The 16,615-nt window shown below is 37.2% G+C and overlaps 1 protein-coding gene across 2 annotated transcripts in view; it reads left to right on the top strand.

Annotated features, from left to right (window-relative positions):
* The window catches only part of LOC150084630 (lysosomal-trafficking regulator-like), an 813,382-nt gene that overhangs the window by 228,369 nt on the left and 568,398 nt on the right, over nt 1-16,615 (top strand). For both annotated transcript variants that reach the window (XM_090375369.1, XM_090375368.1), the window contains exon 8: nt 12,075-12,263. In XM_090375369.1, the coding sequence (XP_090231495.1) occupies nt 12,075-12,263 (189 nt within the window). The remainder of the gene's footprint in view (nt 1-12,074; nt 12,264-16,615) is intronic.

Raw genomic sequence — 16,615 nt, 5'->3', positions numbered from 1 at the left:
GAAAGGAAGACAGCTTGCAGAACAAAGAAAGTCTGCAAAGTTGGGAAGGTGCAATGGGAAGTTTCTGAGTTTGATTTATATCAGTTCAGTGCCGCCATTCCAATGTGGAAGATGTCCAGTTAGGTGTTCATTCAGTTCTGATAGTGGCTGGTGATGAGGGAAGAGCAGGTACGAGGAGAGATCATAGCAGTTTCAGGATGTGGATGTCTACGTTGTGGGATCAGACGTGGAGAGATGATACCAATGCCTTTTGAAGACTGCTGAGGCATACCTGCTAAAAGCTAAAAACACTTCTTTTGATTTTAACAGGTTGCTTTCTGGACTGAGTGTGGTTAAATTTACATCCAGTAAGTTGATTACATAGGTCAAGGTAGATGTTACACGAGTGCATTACATGGTGCCAGTCCTCCAGATCTCCACAAACACAATGGGCATCGTTTATAAGCTCAAAGTCCTGAAGTCACTTTTTGAATGACCCATGACCTGTCAGAAGAAAGGTAGCATGTAAATTAGGGAAGAATCAGCCAAGTCTTTGTTTGTTGAGGTAGGAGACACTTGGTAGTACTGCCTTTGGTGGAATCATTCCAACAGATTTGCCAGAGGGAAACAAGTTCCTGTCAAGTATGCCGGAGTTCTTGTTTCGGATCTGCATTGACATTAGACTATATCCCCAGGAATTCAGTTTCTTTGTTCTTTCTGATGGCATGTGAAAACGCTGTGAAGGCCGCTTGGAGGTCAAGGGGGATACAACCTGTTAAAACTTGTAGTGCGGCTGTTGAGGTCGTTCTACAAGCCCAAGTCATTTTTAATAACATCAACCATTGTATCTGCAGAATAATGTTCCTAGTGCTGCTGCTGATGATGGACAAATGATGGAACCATATGTCAGCGCCGTATGTTACGAACAGTACAAAAACAGCTGAATAAAGAAGATGGAGTGCAGGTCCCTTAAGACCCCAGTCTTTGCAGGTGAAGCGAGCAAGCATATTGATATAATTTTGGCCTTCTCTTTCATGGACTTTAGATGTGGCATGAATGTTCTGCGATCATCTAGGGTGACGCCTAAATATTTGAATGAACGTTGAATTCTCTTCAGCCCAAACCGACAGGGCACTCAAGGCTGTGTTGGCGCTGATCTCAATAGTTGCATGAGTAGGACCCTCAACAACAATAACCAGATCATCTGCATATGAGAGCTGTGTTGTTTGGGGGAAGTTCTGCAGGAGCCATTCATCCAGAATCATATTCCAAACAGCTGGCCCCAGAACAGAGCCCTGCAGGCAGCCTCTGTTGAGTTGGCAGGTGATACTATGAAATTTCGTTTTCATGGTAATTTTTCTGTTATAGAAGTAATCTATAAGACATTTGAAGATGTTGAGGGAGCAGCCAGATATTCTGGCTCGCCGCAAGATCCCTGGCCAACTTGGTGTCAAAAGCTCCCTTAAAATCTATAAAAATCGCCCGTACGTAACGGGCATCAGAATTATCTGCTAGCTGAGTTGTTTTCAGTAGTGCATCAATAGTTGAGTACCCCTGCTTGAATCCAAACTGGAGTGTAGAGGTGAGTCCTTTGGTTTCATAGACAGACTGAAGACGGATGAGAAGTTACCTCTCAAATACTTTTCCTAATATTGGCAATAGACCAATCGGACGGTATGCTTTGGCTGCACCAGTGGGATGATTTGGATCCTTGGGTAAAAGCCTGAGGTTGGTGTGTTTCCAACATATAGGAAAGGAGCGTTCATTAAGACACATGTTGAATAGTTGTACTAGAACATCGGGTGCAACAGACCAAAGGTGCTTGATGGATTCCCCCTCAATGAGGTCCAGTCCAGGAGCTTTTCCATTTTTGATTTTATTTATGGCTAATGCAATCTTCTCTTCTGTGGCCAAGGGCAAGTAGCCCTGATTCTCAGTGAGGACGTTTCTGTGTACTTCAGTGTCATGATCAGGATTGTCTCAGTAGATTATTCCATCTAGAATCTTGTTCATGATTTCTTCCCAGGAAAGTGTCTCCGAGGAGCCCTCAGAACGGATAGAATTTATGATATCTATGGACCCAACTTTGTTCCTTATGAGCTTGTGCACCAAACCCCCAAGGGTTTTTATTGCCTTAAGTCTCCACCAGGGTACACCAGGAACATTGTTTGGCATGATAAATTTTGTTTGTGTATTCTTTCTGGATTGCATTGTATCTTTCCTTGTACTGTGCTATTGTTTGCGGTGGGTGTGTTCTTCTTTTTCTTTGTAACTCTTTCCTTGCACGCTGGAGAGAGGAGCGGAGATCTGTTAATTCTTCTGAGCACCAGAGTAAAGGCAGCAAGATTATACACTAGCTGATCCGGATGCTTCCTACAGAGTTACCATATTGGATATTTGATGCTACCATATTGGCTGTGTGCAGCCAATATGGTAGCATCAAAATATCCTAGTGCAGATCTTGGTAGTGGGGAATATAAGCAGTGGCAATAAATGACTATTGCGATCCAGATGGGGAACAGAATAATTTCCGTGTAATTAAAATCTATCCAAAACATGGTGGGGGGGGATCTGCCTCAGTTTCTTGTCGTCTTATATCTCATTTACTATGGAGTTAGAAGCAGGTCTTCCATTTCTTGACAAAATAATGCTCGTGCTTTGTTTGGCATGTGTGTTCCCATTTGGCAGCCTCAGTATGTGGAAAACCAGAGTGCCAAGAAAAATTCACCAGTTACAAGTCAGCACATGCTTCACGACATCTGAATAGCACAGCATGAGCATTATTTAGTCGAGCATGATCCCAGTGTGATTACACTGCCACAGGGATGCAGACATCTGTAGGATCATGATGGATTTGTTTTTTGCTGTTGGACATCAGGACACCTTGTTTTAAAGGTGCAAAGCATCCATTTTCAAATAAGCAGTGCAATCTACAATGGGTAGTCAATAGTTCTGAGAATAGAGTATGAAAACTTAGGTACAAAGTTATATAGTTTTTTATTTTTCAGTGTATTCACTCTGAAGTTCAGTATACTTATATTTAATCTGCAAAGAGTTTAATGGTTCAAAAAAAAAAAAATCTTCTTCGGGTTTGGTCAAACTAGACTTCCACTACTACTTTTAGTTCATCATCATATTTGAAATGAGTTTCAACAAAGATGAGACTTGCTGTTTCAGAACAAAGAATATTTTTTGGAGCCAGATATGGGCTGTATGGGAGTGGTTAAATTGTTCCTGTTTAAGTGGTTAAATTTTATCCTGTACAACCAAAATCTTGTAGTCAGATCACAAAAAATTGTAGTCAGATTTCATCACCAAGTAAACTTCATGCACGGGAGCATTGTCATGGAGAAGAAAAACCTGATTACCCAACTTTCCTTATCTTTTTTTTTCTGAATTGCAGCTTGTCACTTTTGTCATTATATTCTTATTATTGTGGTCTTAGGTGCAAGATATCAATTAACATCAATGCTTTTTGTATCTTAGAAAATCGAAGCTAGCACTTTTTCGCTGATGGTTGAGCATAAAGCATTTTTGGGTTGGAGATCCCTCGTTCTTCCCTTGCATGCTTTCTAACTGGATGCAGGATCACAAAAAATTGTAGTCAGATTTCATCACCAAGTAAACTGGATAAAAGTTTATCTCAATTAGCAAGAATTAGTTTTAAATTCCCTTAGTTTTAAATTAGTTTTAAATTCTTTTGATGACTCTACCTTCTGATGTGTGTCATGAATGATGAATTTCTGGAAATCCATCTTGCACAAACATTGTACTTAGCCAAATGCTCATGTATTTTGAAATGCTGATATTGAAATGCTTCCATGCAAAATGTTAAGTACTTTTTCAAGTTAGCATTAGTAGTGGCATATGATGCAAGAAATCAAACTTATAATAACATCAGCTAAAAAAAAAATGACACCTCCAATTTCACGTATTCATTCCCTCCAATAGTTTGTCTAGTTCTTCCTTGAATTTAAGCAATCAGCTTCCACAATGACAAATGGAAGTTTGTGCCAGCAATCGACCACCTGCTGGCTAAAAGCCAAATTTCCGTATATCCATTCTACAACTGTCTTTCCTCAATTTCAGTTTGTCCCCTCAGGTTTGTAATCTGAGCAAGAGGAAGAATCCCATCAGTATTGAGACTGCACAATCCATTCAAGGCCTTATACACCTCAATCAGATCACCTCACAGGTACAGAGTCTCCAGATGCTGCAATTTGCAGAGCTTAAGCCTGTCTTGGTAATAGCACTCCTTTGTTCTTCTCAGCCGACCGGGCTAGCCGGGTGGGTAGAGTGCCTGCCTGGCAACCCAAAGGTCGCGGGTTCGATTCCCGCCTCGGGCTTGGATCAAAGTACTGCAAAAACCTTGGGAGGTGCATTATGGCCACAGAAGCTTATGCGTCAACAACTATCAAAAAATAAAATAAAAAAATAAATAAAAAAAATGTTCTTCTCACCAATCTCATTGCCCTTCTCTGTAATCGTTCCAGCAGCTCTACATCCTTCCTAAAATGAGGCTTCCAGGACTTGTATGCAGTACTCAAGGTGTAGCCTGACCATTGCTTTGTACAAAAGGGTAATCACCTCCTTACCCCAGGGGGCTCACATCTGGTGAGTATGGTCTTGGCACACCCAGGATCCTGAGCTGGATATCATCATTCTTCTCTTCTTAGTGATTCCCTTTTACTTTTGACTCTCTCTCTCTCTCTCTCTCAGGGTAGCTCGGGAATTTTTTTTTTTGGATGGTGCAGCATAAGCCTCAGGCTTCCTTGCACCATATAGCTAATTATAATAATTATCCCTGTTAGCAAAATTCCTATATTATTATCATTGACAAAACCCCATGATCTGCTCTGGCAGCCGGTCTGCACTGTCAGAGAACTTCATATCTGACTGCACAATTACCCTCAGGTCTTTTTCATTCTCCATTACCCTGAGTGTAGTACCGCACAGTTGGTATATTACTCTGGGACTACCGCTACCTATATGCAGTACTTTGCATTTCTCAATGTTAAATTTCAATTGCCACTTCTCAGCCCCTCTGCATAACTTTTCTAGATCCAGTAGCCTACTGTCATTAACCATAATCCTGCCTTCGTATTGTCTGAAAACTTTGACATTAAGCCTGATATACATTCATCAATATCATTGATAAATATAGAAAACAACAATGGGCCTAACACCAAACTTTTGGAGGACTCTACTAATAACATTAGTCCACAGATACCAGTGTCCATTGATTACTGCTCTCTGCCTTCTCACACTCGCCCATCCTTTTATCCATAGCAGCAACTAACTTACTCTTAATGTCGCACTGCCCCAAATTGTACAGTAGTCTTTTATGTGCAACAGTATCAAAAGCTTTTCTGAAATCCAAGTACAGGCATACCTCGGTTAACGTTACCTCTGATAACGAAGCTTCGATATAACGAAGTCCGCAATTTCAAGCCCCATTTAACATAAAAAAAAATATTCCAGTTTAATCACCTGAAATCTAAACAAACTGAAGAAATTACGGAAACCTTTGGGGCTTCTCGTGGTTGGTTCGAGAAATTTAAAAAACGGGCCAGGATTCATAGTGTAAAATTAACAGGAGAAACTGCAAATAAGTTTCCAGAAAAACTAAAGGAAATAACTGAACGTGAAAATTTTCCACCAAATTCGGTGTTCAGTGTTGACGAAAACGGTTTGTTCTGGAAACGGCTACCAACAAAAAGCTTTATTTCTATTGAAGAAAAATCAGCTGCTTTGTTCAAAGCAGCCAAAGACCGTTTAACGTTACTCTTTGGATCAAATGCCTCTGGCGATTATAAATTAAAATTGTTATTAGTTTACCATTCAGAAAATCCGAGGGCGTTAAAAGGTAACATAAAAATGAATTTACCTGTAATATGGAAAGCAAATAGAAAAGCTTGGGTTACCAAGAGTTATTTACTGATTGGTTTGTTAACCACTTTTGTCCTGAAGTAAAACGGTATTGTCAAAAAAACAACTTTGAAGAAAAAGCTCTTTTGTTGTTAGACAATGCTCCGGGACATCCTACTGATCTTCACACGTTGGACACATGCATTCCTGTCAAAGTTGTGTTTCTTCCAGCAAACACAACTTCCCTGATTCAGCCATTGGATCAGGGAGTAATAGCATCATTTAAAGCTTATTATCTGCGTCGAGCATTAAGCAATTTAACTGAACTAGAGGATAAAGAGGAAATGACAGTTAAAACTTTTTTGGAAAAACTACACCATTAAAAACGCAAATGAAAACATTGATAGTTATTGGAAAGAAGTCACTAAGAAATGCTTAAATGGAGTTTAGCGCAAAATATGTCCAGAAGTTGTACTAGAAGAAGAAAATAACATCCAAGAAATTAGAAATGAAGTTATCCAGATGGCTCAATCAATAGGTTTCGAAAATGTCGATGAAGAGGATGTTAGAAATTTATTGAATGCAGAAGATGATGGTTTTTCAGTGGAAGATTTAGAAAATCTTGTTAGCAACGAAGACAAAGATAATGAAGACGAAGTTAAAGAAGTTCCTGCCGAAAAAGTGTTAACTACCAAAGATTTAAAAAGGTGCTTAAATGACATTGAAAACGTTTTAAATTTTTTTAGTGAAAATGATCCTGATTTAGGAAGAAGTTTTATTGTTAAGCGATCAGTGTTAAATGCAATAACTCCGTATAGGCAATTGTTAAATGAAAAAAAAAAAAAAAAAGCATAAGCAATCAACTTTAGACTCATATTTTAAAATGAGATTTCACTTTGTCTTTGTATGTAAGTTGACTGTTTATTTAATAAAACTTTTCTTTGTTCGAAAAAAAAGCTTTTCATTTTCTTTAAGTGGGAACGTATCCGTATTCTGGCCATAGTATTTTTACCTCTGAAAACGAAGTTTCGCTTAACAAAGTAATTTCGTGGAACGCATCCTATTCGTTATTCGAGGTATGCCTGTATATGTCATCAAAATTATTTTTTAAATCCAGTTCCTTTGTGACAACATTGTAGTATCTAATCAAATTGGTCAGAACAAGTTTTCCCCTTAAGAAACCCATGCTATGTCTGAACTATAACTGCAGTCTTGTCTAGTTGATCCTGCATTAATTCTTTAACCAGTGACTCCATTATTTTCCCTGGAACAAAAGTTAAACTAACAGGTCCATAATTATTTGTGTCACTGTTTGATCCCATTTGTGAATTGGGGATACATTCACACTTTTCCAGTCAATTTTCTGAAATTTCTTCAACAACAACAACAGCAGTTGTTTTAGAATTAATTGCTTCAGATGACCAACTAGACCTTGGATCATCATCAACTGACTCCCATCCTCTTTTGAACTGTGCCAAACATCCTCTACAACAGTAGCAAGTGGTAGTGACATGACTGGGAGATACTTCCTCAAACAATGTAGTTATTCTTTTGTGGATTTCTGCTCTTTTGTCAAAAATATTATTACTGAGTGCTACACGATTTGCTGGATGTGCATTCTTCATTCACCTTCTAACATAAAAAAAAAAAAAGAATTTAGAAATTGCATAAGACACTGACATGCAATTTTTTCGTGTTTTTTTTTTTTTTTTTTTTTTTTTTTTTTTTCAAAATAACCTATTTTATAATTTATTGATACATTTTATTTACTCTGTTCTCAGAACTTTTTTTTACCACCTCTCCTACATCAATTGAGGAATTTCTTGTTGGTTAGTTGAGCTATAACCATTAGCAGATGCACTGAGGCTGTGGAATAAATTATCCATCTAAACTGAGTGAATACACCTAGGGCTATGAAAAAGGTATATTTTTGACCATAGGATGCATTCATGAAATCCCTATCTGCCTTTGTACTCCTTCAAGAAGCTCATTGCTGTAATGCTTTAGGAAGTTGAGGGCAGAGCTTTTGCAGCTGATGGTTAGGTTTGAAATGTTTTCAAGGTTTTTGATCCCTTGTGCCATCTTACTCATCCTTAATTTAAGTTTCAAACCTAGCTTGCATAAAATTATACTTGATATTTTCTTTGCCTTGATATTGTCAGGAATTCCCTTAGTGTTTTCTGTTTTGATAAAACAGAAAAGGTTAAGAAGTTCATATTAATCACTGTAGTTTGCTGATCAGAATGACAATCAATATTAATTTCTCCATTTTCAGCAAAATATTTTCTCTGATTGTCCAGACAAATGCACTGATTGTGTTGCAAAAATAAAATAAATTAAAGAAAAGACTGCAGATAATTTGAGAACCTTTCATGATGAATGATTCTGGAAGACTAATACTGATGTGCAATTTTGAGTTATGCATGTGTGTAAAGATAATGCCAAATGGTTAGCATTTTTTTTTTTTTTTTGGGCCCTGTAAATGTTTAAGGCCTACTTCAAATTCCATTCCATGTTCACAGATTTATTTATGAATTTCAGGATTATAAATGGCTATTACTTGAAGGAAAGGTCAGACAGCATCATTTATTCAGTACAATTTTGTTCTCTGTGGTAGGTTTAGGCTCATTTCCATAGCTTTCCTCTCTCCAGCTTACATTTCCCCTACATATGTAGGGGTAGTTCAAACCATTTCATATGTGCACTTGTCTTCCTTCCCTTCCCTATCCCACCTTCCAAAAAAAATACAGATACTCCCCAACTTATGATGAGTTTTGTTCTGATACTTTCATCATAAGTCATAAATGGTTATAAGTCGAATATAAATAACAACGGTAATAGAGTGGTATGGTTGCCAAGGTTAATAAGAACATAATAGTAATATTATTATTAAATTTAATAAGAAAAGGGAAGTAAAAATTTCACAATTAAAGTCATAAAATTATTCATTGAGTGAGAGAGAGAGAGAAAGAGAGAGAGAGAGAGAGAGAGAGAGAGAGAGAGAGAGAGAGACTTTTAAGGAGAGAGAGAGAGAGAGAGAGAGACTTTTAAGCAGATGATGATGAAGGAACAGTGGAAGTCTTCTTGAAAAATTTGAGTAAGATTGACTACACACTTTGCTTTTCATTGTAGATCTCCCTGTAGTGAGCAAGGGCATCTTGAATAGTTTTATACACATTTGAATATTTTTCCACATTTGGATCCATTTCTTCCAACATCTGCATTTTCTTATTAATTATAGCAAATGACTCTACCATCTTTTTTGCTGAAAACTTTCTTGCAGGCTCTAGTGTTTCTTCTACATTTTCTCTAACGTCTTCTAGTTCCAGCTCAATCAGCTCATCATTAGTTAATTCTTCTGTGGAGCAGTTTGATTTTCATCAAACTGCTCCACATCATTTGCATCCACTTCCAATTCCAGCTGCTCTCCAGTTCTCCAACTTCATTACTAATCTCGTTAATAGCGTTATCCTTATCAAACCTAGGGACATAAATTTCCATGAGATTCTTCCATATGCTGCTCGTGCATTTATTACTAATCTCATTCCATGCTGCACCTATGTTCATTGTGCAGTGCAAAATGTTATAAGCCTTCCAAAATTCTCTCAGAGTTTGTCCTCTTTGGGCAGCAATAATAGCCTGAGAAAATGTCTTTCGAAGGTAATAAGCTTTAAATGCAGCAATAATTCCTTGATCTAATGGCTGGATAATTGATATAGTGTTTGGTGGAAGGTACTACTTTAACATCAGCATGAATGTAATCCAGGTGTGCTAGATGTCCGGGTGCATCATCCAACATGAACAAAATTTTAAATGGGATGTCTTTTTCATGACAAAAATTCTTGACTTCTTTGATGAAACAATTTACGTACCAATTTTCAAACAATGGTATGGTCATCCACGCCTTTTTGTTTTGCCGATAAAACACTGGCAGGTGTGTTTATTGATATGTTTTTTAATCCCTTGGATTTTCAGAATGATAAATCTTCAATGGTTTTAGCTTATATCCTCCTACATTTCCTCCAAAAAGTAGGGTGATGCAATCTTTGAATGCATTAAATCCTGACATTGTTTTAGCTTCTTTGTAGATATACGTACGTTCAGGCATATTTTTTTCCAAAATGAGCTGGTTTCATCCACATTGAATATTTGCTCCTGTAAATATTCTCCCTCTTCAACAATGCGATTAAACTCTTCCTTAAAAGCTTCAGCAGCTTCTGTATCTACACCATTTGTTTCCCCACTTACTTTCACATTATGCAAATTGTAACGTTTTCTAAACCTATTGAACCATCCATGACTTGCAACAAATGTTTCTTTGTAGTAGTCATCTCCTGCATGTAATGTTAAAGTTTCAAAAAGGCTTCTTGCTTTAGCCTGAATATCTAATAAGCTCAGGGGTACATGCTTCTCTTTGGTCCTCTATCCATGCAGCTAATAAGTTTTCCATCTCATGACTATTAGGCCCAATTATTTTTTTCGTTATTATTGTTGAGTTGATAGCCACTGACACTTTTCCTACTTCACAAATTCTCTCTTCGTCCTTCATGATGGTGGATATAGGCGAGTGAGATAAGATGAAGTCACGAGCCAGTTCCATTACGGATTTACCTTTTTAGTGTTGTGTTATTATTTTCAGCTTTGTCTCTAAGCTTATTGGCTTTCTCTTCTTCTTGACAGAAGATGGTGAATCAATTTTACGTTTGCTGGCCATATTAATTGAAAGGTAGTTTGGTTCCTGAGATAACAAAAACATTGGGAATCACACAGTGATAATATCACATTCACTAGTTTTGAAGAACAGAGAGAAACTGAGTCATACTTAGAGTAGCTAGGCTTAATTATGCCATACTAAGCATGAGATACCATAATTGTCATTCATTGTCATCAGTAAATGTGACTTAATAGACTCAAATTCTAATTTTTTTTTTTTTGTAATTTTTTTTTTAAATTTAATATATGCACCTGTCATAACTACAAACGGTCATAAGTTGGGGAGTATCTGTAAATAAAAAAATCTGCTACACTGATCCCAACTTGCTCCCCACATGTAAACATCATGTTTGGTAAACTTTCTTGAGTACAATATAGAAATCTTTAACTTATGAAGTACATTTTTGTGATAATTGAATTTGCCTGAAATATATGCATAACCTTGAATGCATACACTTCTTAACTTATTTAAAAGATGGTTTTGAAGATAACACTGATATGGAATGTTACTTAAATAAATTTGACACAGTTGTGCATTTAGAATATTGCAGCTATTTAGTTTCATACATTTTTATGTTTTGACATTTAATCTGACAATTTGACTTGAATGAAAAAAAAAAAAAAAAAATATATATATATATATATATATATATATATATATATATATATATATATATATAAATAATGTATTTATGTATTTATACATATAAATTTTATATGTCATAATTTTTATGATTTATTTCTGAATTCAGTTCATTCTCTTTGCATGATGCCCCTCTGAGTAGGTGAATGTGAATTATAGTCACCATGTACGTTGTTTTGACTGTTATCTTGTAATATTAGTAGTGGCTAATGCTGCTTTGAAGAAGCTTATACAGCAGCAGTCTTAAAAGAAAAGAATAATAATTTGCATGACCCTTACTTAATTTTATTTAAACTACCCACTTCCGTAACCAGGTGGAAAGGAGCAGCAGTGCGTAGCACACACTTCTTGATTAGACCGGGGTTCAAGCCTGTCACCACCAAATACGGAGGATGCGGAAAGGTCAGGGAATGACCACCGCATATCCTGGAGCAATATGGCCTTAGTTGCTAATGCTCCTAAAAAACCAAATAACAAACAAATTAGAACACCAGATTAATGTTTTTCCAACAGTTTGTTACTCTCTGGCTGAATTTTTTTTTTCATTCATTCATCTGTCCTACTGCCATCTGTTTGCAATTTAAATTTATGTACCCTTATGTGTGTTATCCAAATGGGGCCAAGGGTGCCATCAGCATTTATTACTCAATCCATTTAAAGCCTAGTCTTAGCAAACGACAGACTGCAGTGCCTCCAGCTCTTTGCTGAAGAATGATAGGCTTGCATAAAATTAGACCATTGCTGAAAATTAATCCTTCACTTCATCAGTCCCTGAAGAAATATATTCATTTCTTATAACTATTTCTTTCTTTTACTTTGTATTAACAGCACTTTTGCTTTGTATTAACAGCACTTTTTTTTTTGCCATTAGAATGCATCAACGGTATGTAAGTCTTGCAAAGCAGATTTCTGAGAATGCCATGGACATAACCCGTTCTGTTGTTGCTACCCAAAACATGCAGAGGAAAAAGTTTATTGAAGAAATAAAATCTAACTATGCACAAAAAGTTGCTACGCGCAAAGCTTGGCATTCCCTTCGGGACCTTTTGACCCATGAAAGGTAATTTTACTAATAATATAATTGTTGTTTCTAATTTTCTCTTAATTTAATTGTTTCCTAATTTTTAGATTAACCATTAATCCAGCAGTGGATACACCAAAAGTTGCAATGAGAGTTGCATAGTACCTGAGAGGTGCTCAATTTTGTTTATTTTTTATGGATGTTTTAAATTTTTTTGAATTCTGCTTGCAGCTTACCAATATTTCTTATTTTTTATACATTGCAATGCAATACTTATTTTATGTGACTTTTTAATTTTTAATAAAAAATTTAAATATTTAAGAAATGTCATGTTTTTTACACATTTAAAAAAAAAGTTACTTTTGGTAAAAATTTAAAAAAAGTGTCATATTCATAAAATATTATAATAAAACAATTTCTATTTTTAAGTTCAGAAAACCATTAAGAATGAGAAATTTTATAACAGCATTTATTATATATTCCTGAGTATACATTATGTACCTAAGCAGAAATTTGCAGTCAATTTTATTAATTCTGCTGGAAAAAAAACAGCAAGAACCATTAAATCATGAAATGTAAACAGTTTTAATAGTTTAATGATCACAGAAAAACGTTAAGAGTGTAAAATTTCAAAATTATGCATCGCACCTTTTGAGGCTTAGAATTTTGTTTATTATACTGCTCAGAGGACGAGCCTACAGAAATGAACTCCAATGTGTATTTGGTAATAGAATTTAAAAATGTTTGGATCTTTGACCACAAAAACACACACACTATTCTGCTGAGCATAAAATAATAGTATAAACATTAAAGATTGAAGTATTGTTTTTCCTCTTCATCAGGTTTATTTGAAGCAGTTAGGATACAACATTTTATCACTGTGGCTGGTCCAGTTACTTCCTGTCTCCTTTCCCTTACTTCACATTGATTATTGATCACTAGTAACCTCTATTTTATTTCAGAACCTTTAGGATTTACTGCTAACTTTCTCGGGAAATGCCTTCTTGCCAGTTTCTTGGTTTCATCTGTATTGTGTGGAAAAATCAGTACTTGTGCATTTATTCCTGCTGTGTTTAACATGGAATAAAACACTTACATTGGCTATTGCCTAGTATTCCTGTTGACATTATATATCTCATATATAATCTCTTATATATCTCTTCGCTAACGAGGCTACTAGAGACGGTCGTGTTCCAAGCCGCTAAGTGGATTTTTCTCATTTATTGATTTGAAATTATTGTTTTTCTAAAACTTTTGATTTAAATTTAGTAGTATAGCATTATTTTGTGATTTTCTGATTAACTTGGTGTATTTATTCTTTACTCGGCCTTGTAATTGCATAAAAGTATCGGTAAAGGTTTCCACGTGTTTCAACTCCGCTAGCGTTCGTAATTTTCCCGCCATTGTGATACGATAGTTGTATGCCGTACTAGATAGCGTTAGTTGAACTTCGTTAGCAGTTAAATTGTACGTTTAAATAAATACATATAACCACTTAGATTACAAACGTAGTATAATTAATTATATTTAACATAATTAATAACATAACATAATTAATTATAATTAATTAATAAATTAATAGAATCATGACTCAGACCAGAGCAGCAAAGCAAAAGGCTCAAGCTAATGGAAGCGCTGTGGCTCAGAGCAGAACTGAGGGGGGCAGTTGTCCTCTGACTCACAGCCTTATAAAATGCACTGTTTGCTTGATGTTTGCAGAGCAATCGGGTACGGGACATGATACTGCCAAGGGGGATGTCTTTGTGTGTGCGCGATGCAAGGAGTGTATCGATATCAGGCAACAACTCGGCGTTCTTGTGGGCCTATATGAGAGCTTGAAGGACAGGGTGGATGCCCTCGAAGAAACTAAATTGAGGGGCCCATCAAGCTCTCAGCTGCCCACATCAACGCCAGAGCTTGCACTTGGGCATCGCGTGACACAGAGACAATCCCCAAGGCAGAATGCGCTGGTCCCGAAGGAACTAGTAGTTGTTGGTGACTCTATTGTCAGGGAAACGGGGAACATGCTTTGTAAAAAAGATAGGTGGAACAGGACCAGGGTATGTCTGCCAGGGGCAAAGGTTGATGACGTTGTAGAGCGAATATCATCTTTTAAGGGCACAAAAGGTGATATAGTTGTACACGTTGGCACTAATAATATTAAGAGTAGGAGACCGGCAGAATTACTTAACAAGTACAGGTCACTGTTGAACAAAAGCCGAGAATTAGGGTTGAATTTGAAAGTGTCTGCAATTCTGCCCAGACACGATAGGAGGGAGTATATGATGAAAGCCTTGTCGATCAATTCGGCCCTGGAAAGATTGTGCAAGGCTCAAGGGGTAGAATTTTTTTCAGCCTGGACTGTACTTGTTAACAGGAGAGATTGCTTCTACAGGGATGGGATACACTTAAATAGAAAGGGTGCAAGAATATTTGCTGATGCTATCGAGGCAGTGTTAGGTGGGTCGGAAAACTGCTAGCTTGGGGGGAGACAAAGACCAATAGATTGACAGTAGCCACTGGCAGAGGTGAAAGAGATTCTTGCACTGCTTCTATTAGAATGAGCAGAAGCCTGAAAAACAAGATGCATGGTATTTCAGAGACTGCTGGGAGCCATTGCGGTACAAGTAAACACATGGGTTGTGTTAGGGTAGCTAAGAATAGAAACAGGTGCAGGTATACTTGCGTGTACACCAATGCTAGGAGTTTAGTAAATAAATTTGATGAATTTGAGGTATTGCTCAAAACATCAAAGGCAGATATTGTTGGGATATCAGAGACGTGGTGTCACACAGATATAAGGGATGCAGAACTGCAATTTGGGGAGTACAACGTCTACAGAAAGGATAGACAGGATAGGAAGGGGGGAGGGGTTATGCTATTAGTTAAGAAACACATAAAAACCAAGGAAGTGAAGCCAGTCGACATCGCTGGACAGTGCAGTGTTGAGTCAGTTTGGTGTGACATAAGCATTGGGAGATCAAAATTGAGAGTAGGAGTGTGCTATAGGCCTAATGACTCTGATGAGTATAATAAGGAACTGTACAGGGAAATAGAGTGGGCCAGTAAATCAGAGAGTCTTATAATGGGAGATTTTAATTTCCCAGATATTGACTGGAATTTGGGGGCTGGTTACTCACACACTAGCAGGGCTTTTATGGATTTATTGGATGATTGTTTTCTACATCAGCATGTTCAGGAGGCAACTAGAGGGAGTAATACTCTTGATTTGATTATCAGCAGTGATTCTTCATGCATTAAGAATCTGCAGATAAATGAACCACTAGGTGGCAGTGATCACAGTGTGCTGAAGTGGGATTTACTGAAAGAGGTAACTACCATTAGGGGTAAAGGGAAGGGTTATTGCTTCCGTAAAGGCGACTACGATGGACTGAGACAGTATTTAAATTCTATACAGTGGGACCAACTGATGATGTTACCAACAGCAAATTCAAAATGGGAAGCATTCAAAGAACTTATCGTGGAAGCTACTAGGCTTTACATACCAACTAAGAAATATTGTTCAAGGTTTAGGCCAAAATGGATGTCAGATGAACTAATGAGGCATATGGCAGAGAAGAAAAATGCATGGGATACTTACAAATTAACACATGACACAGAAGCCCATGATAGATACAAGTTGATATGCAACCAAGTTATAAAGGAGGTTAGGCAGGCGAAGGCAGATTACGAGAAATCCTTGGCAAGGGATGCAAAGAAAAACAGCAAAGAGTTCTTTACTTATGTAAACTCTAGAAGGAAGGGGATGAATCAGATTGGTCCACTTGATATTGATGGGTCAACTGTTGATGATCCTGCTCAGGTAGCTAACAAACTAAATGAATATTTTGCATTGACATTCACACATGAGGAGTTATTCAGCAAGGGGAATGCCAGAGGTGTATTCAACTCTAGCAGTAAGCTACAGAATCTTGAAATAACTGGGAGCAAAGTGGAGGAGAAACTGTTGAAGATAAACACAAGAAAGGCACCCGGGGTGGATGGGATCTATCCAGTTATATTAAAGGAGGCAGCAAAGGAAGTAAGCAAACCCTTAGCCATAATTATGAGAGCTTCCTTGGACTCAGGGGAGGTACCCATAGACTGGAAATGTGCAAATGTGACCCCAATTCACAAAGGAGGATCAAAGGCTGACACGAGTAACTATAGACCTGTGAGCTTAACTTCTGTTCCAGGAAAATTAATGGAGGCATTGGTTAAAGAAGCACTGCAGGATCATTTAGACAAGACTTCAGTTATAGCTCAGACACAGCATGGTTTTGTTAAGGGGAAGTCTTGCCTGACCAACTTGATTGGATACTATGATGCAGTCACAAAAGAACTGGATGCAGGGAATAACTTTGATATTATATACTTGGATCTTAGAAAGG

The sequence above is a fragment of the Mastigoproctus giganteus genome, chromosome 6 (assembly GCF_048544385.1).
Source record: "Mastigoproctus giganteus isolate SK-2022 chromosome 6, ASM4854438v1, whole genome shotgun sequence".
Classification (NCBI taxonomy): domain Eukaryota; kingdom Metazoa; phylum Arthropoda; class Arachnida; order Uropygi; family Thelyphonidae; genus Mastigoproctus; species Mastigoproctus giganteus.
Note: the sequence above shows the minus strand (reverse complement) of the source record. Positions and strands in the feature narration are given on the sequence as shown.